Raw genomic sequence first — 13729 nt, forward strand, 5'->3', positions numbered from 1 at the left:
TCTCTCATTTAAAGCATCGATTGACCGTTTGAACCCGGGATTGGGTCTTCAACCGTGGCTTGTGCGGCTTCATCAAATTATATTAAAATAGATAAGTGAATAATGAGATTACATCCAACGTAACAAAATGAGCGCCAGCTTATATCGGCTTAAATTCGTGTACACGATCAAAGTAAAAGGTCGCCTAGTGAATTTTATTTTTTGATAAGATCTTTATAAATGTAGCACACATTGAGTAAATTGTAGCACACATTGAGTAAGGGGAGTGGAGGAAACTCACTGAGTAGAGACCCTTTAATGGGAACCCATGAGTGGAGTTTTTTCTCAGAGAAGAAACTCATGTGCGAAAACTCATGAACGAAAATTCGTGTGCCGAAATCATTGAGAGGAAACCCACGTGACAGACACTCATCGCCTGAGACTCGTGACAAAAACTCATCAGCCGAAATTCACGACAGAAACTCATGAGCGAAAACTCATCAGTAAAACTCATGACTAAAACCCATCAGCTGGAACTCATGACAAACACTCATCATCTGAAACTCACTGGCTGAAACTCAAAAGCGAAAACTCGTCAGCAAAAACTAATGAAAGAGAATTCCATTAGTATAAACTAATTGAAGGGAATCACAAGAAGAGAATTTTAATGGAAACTCGTGAGAAGAACTTCATTATAAGAAACTCAACAATGGAAACTCATTGAGCAATATCTCAGCTTTAGACCTCAGATTTAGAATTTGAGGTTTCGAAATCAACTATCTAAACGCACACAACTTCATGTGACAAGGGTGTTTTTCTTTCTTTCATTAATATCTCGCAAATTCGACGACCGATTGAGCTCAAATGTTCACAGGTTTGTTATTTTATGCATATGTTGAGATACATTAACTGTGAAGACTAGTCAATTACCAATAGAGTCCAGTGTCTTTAATAAACGTACATCTCCTTCGTGTATACTACGCACAATGATGACGTCTATACAGCCTTCAAACTAGGAAATGTTCTTGTCAAAGGTGCACTATTAAACGCAGAGAGCAAAATTATATTTCTATTACGTGGCTTTAATGCAGTAATCTCCTCTTTACAGACGACATCCCAACTGGTTGATGTCGTCAACCGATGCCGGTGTTCTCTGCAAAGTGACGCTACTACGCGGGAAAACAAAATTAGATTCTACGCCGTGAGTCTATTATAACACTGATTTGCTACGACGGGATGAAGACAAATCAGATCCATCTTATTGAACAGCCTGAACATCTGACGTCACACTTGAATGCTCGTGAATAACGCCAGATACCTGCCTTTGGGTGTACGTCCGCATCGGTATAAATGTACCTTTGAACTCGCTTTCATTTCACATGGGGATTCGCAGTCAAATCATACGTACAAGTAGGGCCTACAGCAAACATGCAATGTGCATGTACATACAAACGTAATGCACATCGCATGCAGACGACCGAAAGTACAGACAACTCGGAACAATCAAAACACAGATATGGAAAGCTTACGTCACTCAACATTTATCAAATGAAATCACTGTATCCAATGAAATCATTGTGCCCGAAAGACAGGGGACCAGTCTACTTCTACTAGTTTTTGACCGGTACAAAAGGAGACAGTCAGTATGACGTCACACTGATGTGGCTTACAGACAAGACACGTTTGCTTTTTGAGCGGGATCCGCATGGCATTGACGTCGTCAAGATGACGGCACGTCGTCACAATGACGTCAAGACAAAAACATCAACAACATTAAAGCCATTGGACCCTTTCGGTAGAGAAAAAAAGAAAATATCACAGATTTACAAATAACTTACATGGTTTACAGAAGGTAGTGGTGAAAGACTTCCCTTGAAATATTATTCCATGAAATGCTTTACTTTTTGAGAAAACAGTAAAACAATATCAATTCTCGTTAGCGAGAATTACGGATTTATTTGAAACACATGTCATGACACGGCGAAACGTGCGGAAACAAGGGTGGGGTTTTCCCGTTATTTTCTCCCGACTCCGATGACTGATTGAGCCTAAATTGTCACAGGTTTGTTATTTTATATAGAAATTGTGATACACGAAGCGTGGGCCTTGGACAATACTGTTTACCGAAAATGTCCAATGGCTTTAATGCCAAGTTTTGATCAAGGAACCATACTAAACTCCTTAGGAGTATGCAGCACCGACAACTATGAGGCAGGATAACTGACAGGATGACTGGCTCGGAATCTCCAGTTAGAAAACATTTTCTACATTAGGCTTGTGCACAAAAATACTGCGGCTTTACAGTGTAAACACATTCTAATTAACATAAACAACATTTTAAAATTATTCATTTATCAATTTTGCTATGTCAAGCTACGGAAGCGTATTGCCGCCACATGAATAAAAAAAATCTCTCTTATCGTGTACGCACACAATACGTCCAAAAACCTATTATGTACACACACGATGAGTCCAAACTTATCGTTTATGTACGTACACGATAACTTATCATATACGTACACGATCGTATCCAAACTTATCGTGTATGTACACGATAAGTTAACGTGTACGTACATACGAGGTAAAGTTGGATTGATTATGTACGTACATAAGTTGTCGTGCATGTACACGATAAACTGGATTTATCGTTTGCGTACACGATAACTTATCCTGTACGTACACCATAAGAGAGAACAAAACATATCAGGTGGCGGCCCTTCGACATTTGGAAAAAATTTAGCTTTGCCAAAAAAAAAAATCAGGTTAATGATTGAGCTATTTACGTTTCCAGACGGTTATCTTCTAACTGCAGCGGACCATGGCATGCGTGTGAATCTGACTGGGACGGGGCATTTGTTGCAATAAACTTCTGTACATCAAACATTACAAATAACAACTTTTGCTTTCAAAATAATGTAAGCCATAAACTCTTAGGGAAATTTTGTTTTCCACTTCGATAGTTGTCTTCGTACTATAGCGAACATTGACAAATCTCTATTGGAGTGGGTTACAAGCTACGCCAGCTATAACGTTTTTGTCCCCATCAACAAAATAATGTACGTGATGCATATAATGGTTTTGGAATGCCGTGTTAAAAAAAAAAAAAAAAAAAAACCTTTGTCCAATCTTTACTGCAGCACCTATTTCTCTGATAACTAAAACGAAAAAAGAACGAAGCGTGACCTTGCATTTGAGTAATGGCTAATGACAAATGCAAACAAAACTGCACGAATCGAAATGTATAAAAGACTCCGAGGTAGGCCTATTTATCAACCTTCAAAAAAAATGTATTCATAACTTTTTGGGGGCTATTTTGGGAGAGGTGAAGGCGAGTGCAAATCTGTGCCACTGAGTACTGGAATGGTGTAAAACTGCGTTGGGATTTCACGTTGGAACTAATTTTTTCTTACGAGAGATGGTTGTACAACGGAAATTTTCTATAGAAGTGGCACATGTGCGAGATAGAAGTGGTACGGGCGAGATAGAAGTGGTACGGGCGAGATAGAAGTCGTACGTAGACCTACGAGATAGAAGTCGAACGTACCAGCGGGTTTTCAGAACGAAGGAATATTTTTTTCACCATGTCCCTTAGACAGCTTCGTACAACCCTCCTTGAGAAACAAAACACATCTCATGATTTGCTGCTGAGTTGGTGTATACTGTTGTTACAAACAGTAGCTATCTGATTTTGTTTTGCACTTATGGTTTTCCATTAGTTTTCCAATCTCGGTTGACAAAAACCTCGGACTGTGACGTTGCAAAAGAAAGGTACATTTATACTACGTATACAAGGAAGTACATATTCGCATTAGTGTTGATGACACAGAGTTGTTGTTCATCATTGACAATGTGTGTTCAACCTCTTGTTTTTCCTGTTTTTGTGAATACAGAGGTGACTCAAAGGCAAGGTACACGTTTGGTAATAACTCAAAACAAATATTAACTTAAAAACTGACTTGGTAACGAGCATTGGAGAGCTGTTGATAGTATAAAACATTGTGAGAAAATAATAAACTAAAATAATAAAATAATAAAAGACTTCTAGCTAGAAGTCTTTTACTCCTATCTGAAAGCACACGAATTCGTCCAACAAGGGTGTTTTCTCTCTCATCATTTTCTCGCAACTTTGATGACCAATTTAGCTCAAATTTTCACAGGCTTGTTATTTTATGCTTGGGACACACCAAGTGAGAAGACTGGTCTTTGACAATTACCAAACGTGTACCTTCCCTTTAAAGTACGTGTGTATACGTTTGGTAATAGAAATGAATGTCAATACAAAGTTTACTTGGTACGAAGTACTGAGTAGCTTTCGAAAGTATAAAAAATCATTTTGAGAAACATTTAATTTCGAAGTACTGCGGTTATTGAAAACGATACCACTTTTTTATCCCCAAATACTTGTTTTAAAAGTTGCTCTCTGTACCAGTTTTATTTTGAGTTTTTTTCTATGGTTTTTATTATATTTAAATTGTTGTCACTTCCTCCTATTGCTACGGTGTTTTGTTGTGGGTGCTGTTTTTTTCTTCTTCAATAAACTGGATTTGCTCATGGCAAATGGCTCATGGCAAATTTGCTCATGGTGAGTGGGGATTCATGCCATTGCCAAAAGAATTGATCTACAAAAAGTATCAAACCCTTTCAATTACAGATCCCTCTAAATGCTGAAGTGGATCGAAACGGTACAATATATTACTCCTGATACCAAACAACCATTACTTGATAATTCATCCCCCTACCCCCCCCCCCCGAAAACAGATAATTTCACAGGTCAATTACACTCTACGGCTCTGATGTCTTTGCATCAATAATTACACTATTGTTCTGAGGACAATACGGGCTAAATGAACAATATAAAGCAGGGAATAAGTGAATCGTTGATTTAGGTTGTCCTGGTAACGATTCAATGCCCATAGGAGGGCTTGTGAATTTGAAGAAGGTTGAATTCAAAGCCCACGATACTTATCGTGGAAGATAATAGTGGTTGACCCAAGTGTGTCCGGTTCACGTAGCAAGCACCACTTTGTTGGCAGGTTCCTCATGCTTCTGAGCTACAGTTCAATTCAATTCAGTTCAAGCCAACATGTATTTTATACTACATTCTGATTGTTTTATGTACTTTACTATTGTAAACCTAGTGCGCTAAAAGGGAACGTTCACCATTGGTTTTTTTAACCGTTCAATTGTTAATCTTAAAGGAACATTACATAATTGGTTTTTGCTAACAAAACAGTTGGGCAATTCCACGGTAACGGAAGGACGTTTTGACTCCTTAAACAACATTTAAATCATGGATATCATAAACAGTTTAATCAGTTTTATCAAGCAATTGTCACCGTTTCTTTTATTAATGACTGCCTTCAAAATGGCCTCCTCTTTTTGGCTGAAAAACTTTTAGTTTATAAAATAGGAATATTAATAAGGTCGGTAATTGACAAACCTGTAGACGTTTGAGGTCGATCGGCCATCTGGATCACGAGAGAATAGTGAAAAACCGTTTACAAATTTTGCATTGCATCGATGCCAAAATAAAAATGAATAAAACGCTCACTGAGCGATAAACTCCAAACGCGAAGTTAGATTATTTGATTCTCATCAAATATGACATTTCAGACAGAAATATTTCATGGGGATGTTTTCAACTATCATCATCATTAGACCGTGTAAGTTTTATGTAAATATTTGATCTTCACGATTTTTGTTTCTTACCAATTCTATAACGTTCCTTTAAAAATTTGTTAAGAAACATACAACAGAAGTAAACAGGGCAAATTTCATTTCAAATAGTGTTAGCGTTTTCGACATATCGCCAGAAATTTGGAGCGGTTATGTGCACGCAGAAAGAACAATCCGTAAGTGGAATACACAAAATGAGAAACGCATCCGACAAATTATCGCATGTGGTGATTTTATAGTGATAGTAATAATTAATAATAATTTGGGGGGCTAATCATCCTTACTTGCAGCCAAGAGCAAAATTGTGAAGGACACGGCTACAATGTTTTCGAGAAGCAGGCATGCAAGGGTGCCTTTGGCTGCCAGCCACATCAACCCATTATGACCACAGACCACAGCCAAAGATCGAAAGTGTTTGATTTTTCCCGAGGGAGGAAAACTGGATAGTCTGGAAAACCCTCGTGGTCACAGCAGAGAACCAACGCACAACTCAACTCACATAATGGCCCTGGCCGGGAATCGAACCAGGGTCACCTTGGTGAGAGGCGAGCACTCTACGCACAAGCCAACCATGCTTACCAATGACGTACAATATTGTGTCTTTTTTGCCAATAGTTCACTTTTTATGTATACGGACCCGGATTCTGGAACCAACTTCCACAATACATTAGAGATCCCATATAACTGCATACGTTCAAGACACTCCTGAAAGCTCACCTGTTTTAGGAGGGGTATCATCAATAACGATTCTCATGTTTGTGCCCATACATCTGGGCCCAATTTCATGGCTCTGCTTACCGCCGAATTCTGCGCTTACGATCGCGATACCTCGCTTATCGTGCAAGCGCCGAATTTCTGCGCTAGCCTTGTAAGCGTAGAATGCCTAGTAACGTGGAGTACGCACGCGCAGAAGCCCAAATTCGCCGCTAACCCGTGAAATACGCTTGCCGTAAGCACAGAATTCCCTGCTTCCGTAAGCGCCGATTAAGTGCTTACGGTAAGCAGAGCCACGAAATTGGGTCCAGCACCTACAGCAAACTTTTGATTTTTGCGCTTTATAAAGTTATTTTGATTGATTGATTAAAGCCATTATACACTTTCGGAACAGAAAAAAAATATAAAAGTTCACAGATTTACAAATAACTTACAGGGTTTACAGAAGGTAATGGTGAAAGACTTCTCTTGAAATATTATTCCATGAAATGCTTTGCTTTTTGAGAAAACATTAGAACAATTATCAATTCTCGATAGCGAGAATTACGGATTTATTTTAATCACATGTCATAACAAGGCGGAACGTGCGGAAACAGGGGTGGGTTTTCCCGTTTGTTTCTCCCGACTCCGATGACCGATTGAGCTTAAATTTTCACAGATTTGTTATTTTATATACTAGTTGCGATACACGAAATGTGGGTCTTTGAACAATACTGTTTACCGAAAGTGTCCAATGGATTTAAATGATTGATTTTGTGTAATTTGCTCAGAGATGTCTCTGCATGGTACAGGAGACACACATGTTGTTTGTATAATATGATTGTGTTCGATGAAAAAGCAGATTATCACCCCAAATTTATTTAAAGAGCGTTATGATAGAAAACACGGATTTCAATTGAAGTTGACCCCCCTTGATATACATTTATATTGAAATTGAGTTATATAGATTCAAGGCAAATTGACTGACAATCGATCTGTCCTAGCACCTCACAACGACACAGTGACCCAATTTGACAAAAGATAGCCGAGTTATAGTATATACAGAATATTCTTGCCGAATATGTTACCAGCCAAACATACCATGTCACATGTAGAATCTGTGCCTGGTATCCTGCTCTCATGACTACTGGACCGTAAACAAATTCTGTTTTGCCATCCTTAAAAATTTGTCCTGATTTTTTTTTTTTAGGATTCCCTTTTTTCAATGGATTTAGAAAAACAAGATTTCCGCATTGAAAAGCACAATGGCTGTGGCAAACTTGATGTACAGAAGAAACAAAATTGAGACGGTAATCTAGCGAGCAAAAGAGTGGAAAAGGCATATTAAAGCGCCACATGAGGGACAGCTCTTTTTAGTGTGGTCTTCCACTCTTTTAGATTGAAGTTTGCATCTTTTTGAGTGAGTTTCACTCTGTCCCTGAGTAAAACCCCCAAAAGAGTGACATTACCACCACTCTAAAAGAGTGACATAACCACCACTCTAAAAGAGTGACATAACCACAACTCTAAAAGAGTGACATAACCACAACTCGAAATGTAAAGAGTGGTGTTGCTCGCGAGAGATAGATGTGGGAGAATCGTTTCGCTATCACCCTGACAGACATTAGCGACCTATCTACAAGACTAATACTTTCGTTGTCGTTTAATTAAATTGGTTTGATGGACCAGGATCCTTATAGGTCAGTCTCCTGAAGAGTCCGTACTTAAGTACTGGGTCGCCACTTCATAGCTGTTAAGTTTCAACGGCTACCACTCGCTACCGTATCCTAGAGTTACACCCAAGTTTCCCACGATCTGGACGGTGCTTGGGAGTATCATCACTGACCATGGAGTGACGCAGCAAATTAGTAAAGAAATACAGTGTATCTTTAGAAATTACTATAATTGTGCATTTTGATTTCCTCTACTGCGACCCCCTTTACATTTATTTCTTTACATGTTTATTTTAATATGTATAATGTGCTCACTTTATTTGCGAATTAACTACTTTTACAGCCCTTTACTTTACGAAGGGCACCTCAACAGTGCGATATTTGTTGTTGTTTGTACTTCCACATTAAGGGGGTTCCGGCAAAACTGTAGGGTAACATTTAAGGGGGCACAAGTGGAGCACGATTTTTTTAATACTGGGAATGGCCACTTCCTTCTATTGATTAAAATTGCATTTTCTGTTCGCATTTTCACTAAGCAATCCTCATTTTCACGCTCTTGTTTTGTTACGCCTATAAGGTATTTTTGTTTAAGTAAGATATCTGCAGCGAAGATTAGCAAATCTGCATGATTTTTCTCTAGATGCACAAAAGTCCAGTAATTGGGGGCACCCAGGTGCGGACATCCAGAGGGTTTAAGTGCCCCCCCCCCCCTGTGTCCCGTCTCCCCGTGTACCATCCCCTCGTGTTCACAGTGTCGTTTTGCTTTTCATACCTGATGAGTCTTTAAAAAGAAGACCCTCGATTATTAGGAAAAACCTGGGAACTTTTCAATGTCACGCGAACTTACTCTACAGCAACATTTTAGTTCAACTTTATTTGGGGATAAAGAAGCCTATCAAACACGGCGATCTGTTTTGCAAACCCTCGATCTCTATAAGGTCTAAAGTCTACAAAACATACAGGGTCTATATTGTCTACCATGTATGTTCACTGTACTACATAATTTGGAAAGCAAACAAATAAGGGTAATTTATTCGTCAAAATCTCCTTCTATGTGGAGTTTGACCAAGCTCTTCCCATCATTGTAACAGTTAAAGTACTTTTATATTTATACAATATATTTTTTGGTAACGAAATACCGTATCTTCTCATAACATAAAAGATAGAGCTTGTATTTATACAAACCGTATAGAGCTATGCCTCAAATCCTATATAACCGTAGAGTTCATACAACAAAAATCGTGTTGTTAATTGCATGTATGTATTTTATAATCAGATTGTAATAATATGAAATACAACATTCCTTATCAAGTCACCTTTATATTATGATAGCAATCATAAACACGTTTTTTTCATTCAAGAGGCCCTGCCAAGTTTCCCTTGCAGCCTCGGTTTGGTCATATTAAACCCCCAAAGAGCAAGACTGCTGCTTGATGGCAGCCGTCTTGCCTTTTGCCGGCCCGTTGTGCAGTATATAGACACTGGACACCTTTGGTAATTGCCAAAGACCAGTCTTCTCACTTGGTGTATCTCAACATACGCAACAAATAACAAACCTGTACAAATTTGAACTCAATTGGTCGTCGAAGTTGCGAGATAATAATGGAAGAAAAGACACCCTTGTCACACGAAGTTGTTAGCTTTCAGATGCTTGATTTCGATACATCAAAATCAAATTCTGAGGTCTGGAAATCGGATTCAAATATTTTAGGGGAAAATTACTTTTTTATCAAAAACTATGTTACTTCAGAGGGAGCAGTTTCTCACAATGTTTTATACTATCAACAGCTCTTTATTGAACAGGTAAGTTTTTACGCTAACAGTGATTACCAATAGATTCCAGTGCCTTTAAAGGCAGTGGACACTATTGGTTATTGCTCAAAATAATTATCAGCATAAAACCTTACTTGATTACGAGTAATGGGGAGTTGATGGTATAAAACATTGTGAGAAACAGCTCCCTCTGAAGGGCCATAGTTTTCGAGAAAGAAGTAATTTTCCACGAATTTGATTTCAAGACCTCAGATTTAGAAGTTGAGGTCTCGAAATCAACCATCTAAACGGACACAACTTCGTGTGACATGGGTGTTTTTTTCTTTCATTATTATCTCGCAAGTTCGATGACCGATTGAGCTCAAATTTTCACAGGTTTGTTATTTTAATGCATATGTTGAGATACACCAACTGTGAAGGTTAGTCTTTGACAATTACCAACAGTGTCCACTGCCTTTAAAGATTGGATCACACATTTTTGAGCACAAACTACCCTTGAACTTGATTTAACTTATGATTTCGTGGATCACAATTCGGGAAAAGACTTTTTTTAAGTGTAATATTGAGAAGAGAGGTACATGATGTATATGTACTTTGTTGGCTACCAGGAAAATCCATGATAACTTTTATAATATTATTTGTTTTGATCTACAAATGCACACATGAAATGGCATATAATCCAATTAATCCGCAAATTTCATCTATCAATGACCTCCAAAAATTAACTTCCAGGAAGTATCAACTATCAATGACCCTTCACTCCGGGAGCAAAGACCTCACCAAATCATATGGACAACGTGCCTAAATCGAACTCAATTCACCTGACCTATGGAACAATCTTCCATATCACACCAAAAACCGCCCCACCCTAGACAAGTTGCAACTAAAAAAACACATGTTTACCCACCCCAACGCACAAGAGACTTCATTGTAATAGTTATCCGCTTCATAAGAGCTGTGTTTTATTATAATTATTACAAATTATCTTTAGAGGTGTGGCTCTAGCAAGAGGTACTTGATTATCCCCGACGTTTCGACTAGCGTTCCTCTCAAGTTTCAACAATTGTTGAATTGACCCATCGCATCAACGGAAAAGTACGGTCTATGTAGGATGTTGATTTTAGGGCACGATGCAGACTAAAGCGATGTTGATAAAAGTCACCATGTCAGTTTACGTAACCTCTTTTTTTACTTTGGGATTATATGGTAACTGCGGTCAACATGTGGCTGATTGTAAAGTCGGACTTGACTGTGGGAATTCCTTTCTCAGGGTTCAACGTGGTAATATTCAATGGATCAATGGTGAATTATAGACCCGTGATGAAGTGATTCGTTATGCTCTGCTAGTTACATACCTATTCAAGGCACAGGGCGCTTTTGGTGATTGTCAAAGACCAGTATTGTCACTTGGTAGTTCACAAATATGCATAAGCTAACACATCTGTGAACATTTGGACTAAATTGGTCATCGAAGTTGCAAGAAAATAATGAAAGAAAAAACACAATTGTTGCACACACTTGTGTGCCTTCAGATGCCTAAAAAAAGGCTTCACACCTTAAGTCTTTTAACATGTGAGAAATTACCTCTTTCTCCAAACTTTATTAACTATATTTAGAGGGAGCCGTTTCTCACAATGTTTTATACTATCAACAGCTCTCCATTGTTCTTTAATACCAAGTAAGTATATGCTAACAGTTGTTTTGAGTACCTATCAATTAAAGTGTCCAGTGCCTTTAAAAGTAATAAAAACCACAATCAAAACAACTCTTTCCACGAATTTTATGGGTACCCTTTACCGGAATGATCCAAAATGACCGAAAGCCCCCTGAAAAAAAAAAAAAAAATAATAATAATAATAAACTACAGCATTTACAAGGCGCACTTTACTGAAAAAAAGGAAACAATAAAGGGTGCCGGTCAGGAAGAAGATAACAAATAAGTTGAAGTTTTGTCAAGATGTTGGAAAGCAAGCATGAACAAGTGTGGTTTGAGTTTCTGCTGGAAGAGAGTGATGTTGTGTATTTTGTCTGAGGTGATTTAACGGAACACCCCAAACATGGACTGAAAAACCCCAATGCACATGCAAGGGGCTCGGCCTGGGCTCGAACCGGGGCCCACTAATTTGAAAGGTAGTGAGAGAAACCACCGAGTGATGAGCCTTTCTACCGTAACTAATTCAACTTACCTACGAAGCAGGTTATAATTGGCAGATATTCCATCTTGGTAGTCAGTTAATGATCCTGTTATTGATTTCCAGGTGGTTGGATCGACCCTTGAGCAAAAACTCCAAGCGAAGTGAACAGTGGGCACTATACGTCAAAAACTCCGAGGAACATTGATGTCAACGCCAATCATCGGGTACCGTTCCGCGGCTCGGGACGCCCGGCAGTGTGTGGGGTACTTGAAGCCTGGGTGTGAGCTCAGAACAGTGACGTAACTCAAGTGTCAATCTCCTGCTTATAAACTGTGTGAGTGTTCCGTTCTTCATTAGTAGTCATTGGTACTACGGGTTGTTATCTACCAATCACCCGCTCGTCAGGTTCCTTGTGTACTGGTCGTGGGTTCCAAACTAAACGCGGTGCAAATGTACACGCCCCAAACTGAGCGACAATTACCCACACACATGGCGTACACAATACAAGTTAGTCTGCGGTGAAACGGAGCCAAAATACAAACCCGACCCCGGTGCACCCCCACTAAACACTAATGTGTGGATCGGTGGCGCTAGCACACACATAATACAGAACGCCACTTGTGCGCTAAGGGTCAATGCAATGTATTCTGCGTTTGCCTTTTACCCGGTCGCATTGCACTGAATGGTGTTTTCTTTCTTCAAACATTCAATTGTAAAGATTCTATCAATAGGGAGCTTAATAAGTCTCACCCTTTCGGATACAATCGCCAAGTATGAATGAATGAATGAGCTACCTATTGTGTCAAGGTATTTTTGGTGCAGAACATATAGAATTCCATTGGAGGGAGATTATCTCGGTAGATTGAGGGCGCTCTGACTGTTTACAGAACTGTGGAATGTTTTATATGGGTGCGTTCGTTTGGGTCGACCCCGGTGTGTGGTTTTTTTTCCTCAGGACGAACGTGGGTAACTATCTGCACACGTTCGTCCTGGGGAAAAAAACCCGTCACACACCAGGATCGACCCAGGGAAGCTGAACGAACGCACCCACGCACCGAACCCCCCCCCCTATTAAACAAAGGTCAAATGACATACCTAATTAGGCAGAAGTCCAACAAAATGTCAGATATGACATACTCTTATAGGCAGAAGTGCACCACAAGCTATTCAGGAAATGTCACATGACCAACTTAATAGCCAGGAGTGCACCTCCCCTCCACTATTAAAAAAAATGTCAAATGACATACCTAATTAGGCAGAAGTGCACCCCCCCGTCACTGATTTTAAGAAAATGTCACATGACAAACTTTAAAACAATATTTTAGAGTAAACAAACATATAGGATTCTATAACTCAACTGGGATTTGAACCAGGGACCTCCTACTCCAGAGGCAAACAGTTCTACCACTAGACCAACTCGGTCAGTTAAAATATCCTGGAAAAATCCTACTAATAAATTTCCGTCCCCCAACAAATTTTGAAATCTAAGTTGTAACAACAAAATTGTAGACCTCACCTGGGATTTGAACCAGGGACCTCCTACTCCAGAGGCAAACAGTTCTACCACTAGACCAACTCGGTCAGTTTTAATATCCTGAAAAAATCCTACTAATGAATTTCCATCCCCCAACAAATTTAGAAATCTAAGTTGTAACAACAAAATTGTAGACCTCACCTGGGATTTGAACCAGGGACCTCCTACTCCAGAGGCAAACAGTTCTACCACTAGACCAACTCGGTCAGTTAAAATATCCTGGAAAAATCCTACTAATAAATTTCCGTCCCCCAACAAATTTTGAA

At 39.1% G+C, this 13729-nt stretch overlaps 1 protein-coding gene across 1 annotated transcript in view; it reads right to left on the bottom strand.

The window, feature by feature from the left end:
• LOC117295091 overlaps positions 1 to 12475 on the bottom strand; it is a 36212-nt gene extending 23737 nt beyond the window's left edge. The window contains exon 1 of the mRNA XM_033777659.1: positions 11981 to 12475. Within this exon, the coding sequence (XP_033633550.1) occupies positions 11981 to 12014 (34 nt within the window). The 5' untranslated portion in view covers positions 12015 to 12475. The remainder of the gene's footprint in view (positions 1 to 11980) is intronic.
• Between the last annotated feature and the right edge of the window lie 1254 nt (positions 12476 to 13729).

This window comes from Asterias rubens, chromosome 9, assembly GCF_902459465.1.
Source record: "Asterias rubens chromosome 9, eAstRub1.3, whole genome shotgun sequence".
NCBI classification, from domain to species: Eukaryota; Metazoa; Echinodermata; class Asteroidea; order Forcipulatida; family Asteriidae; genus Asterias; species Asterias rubens.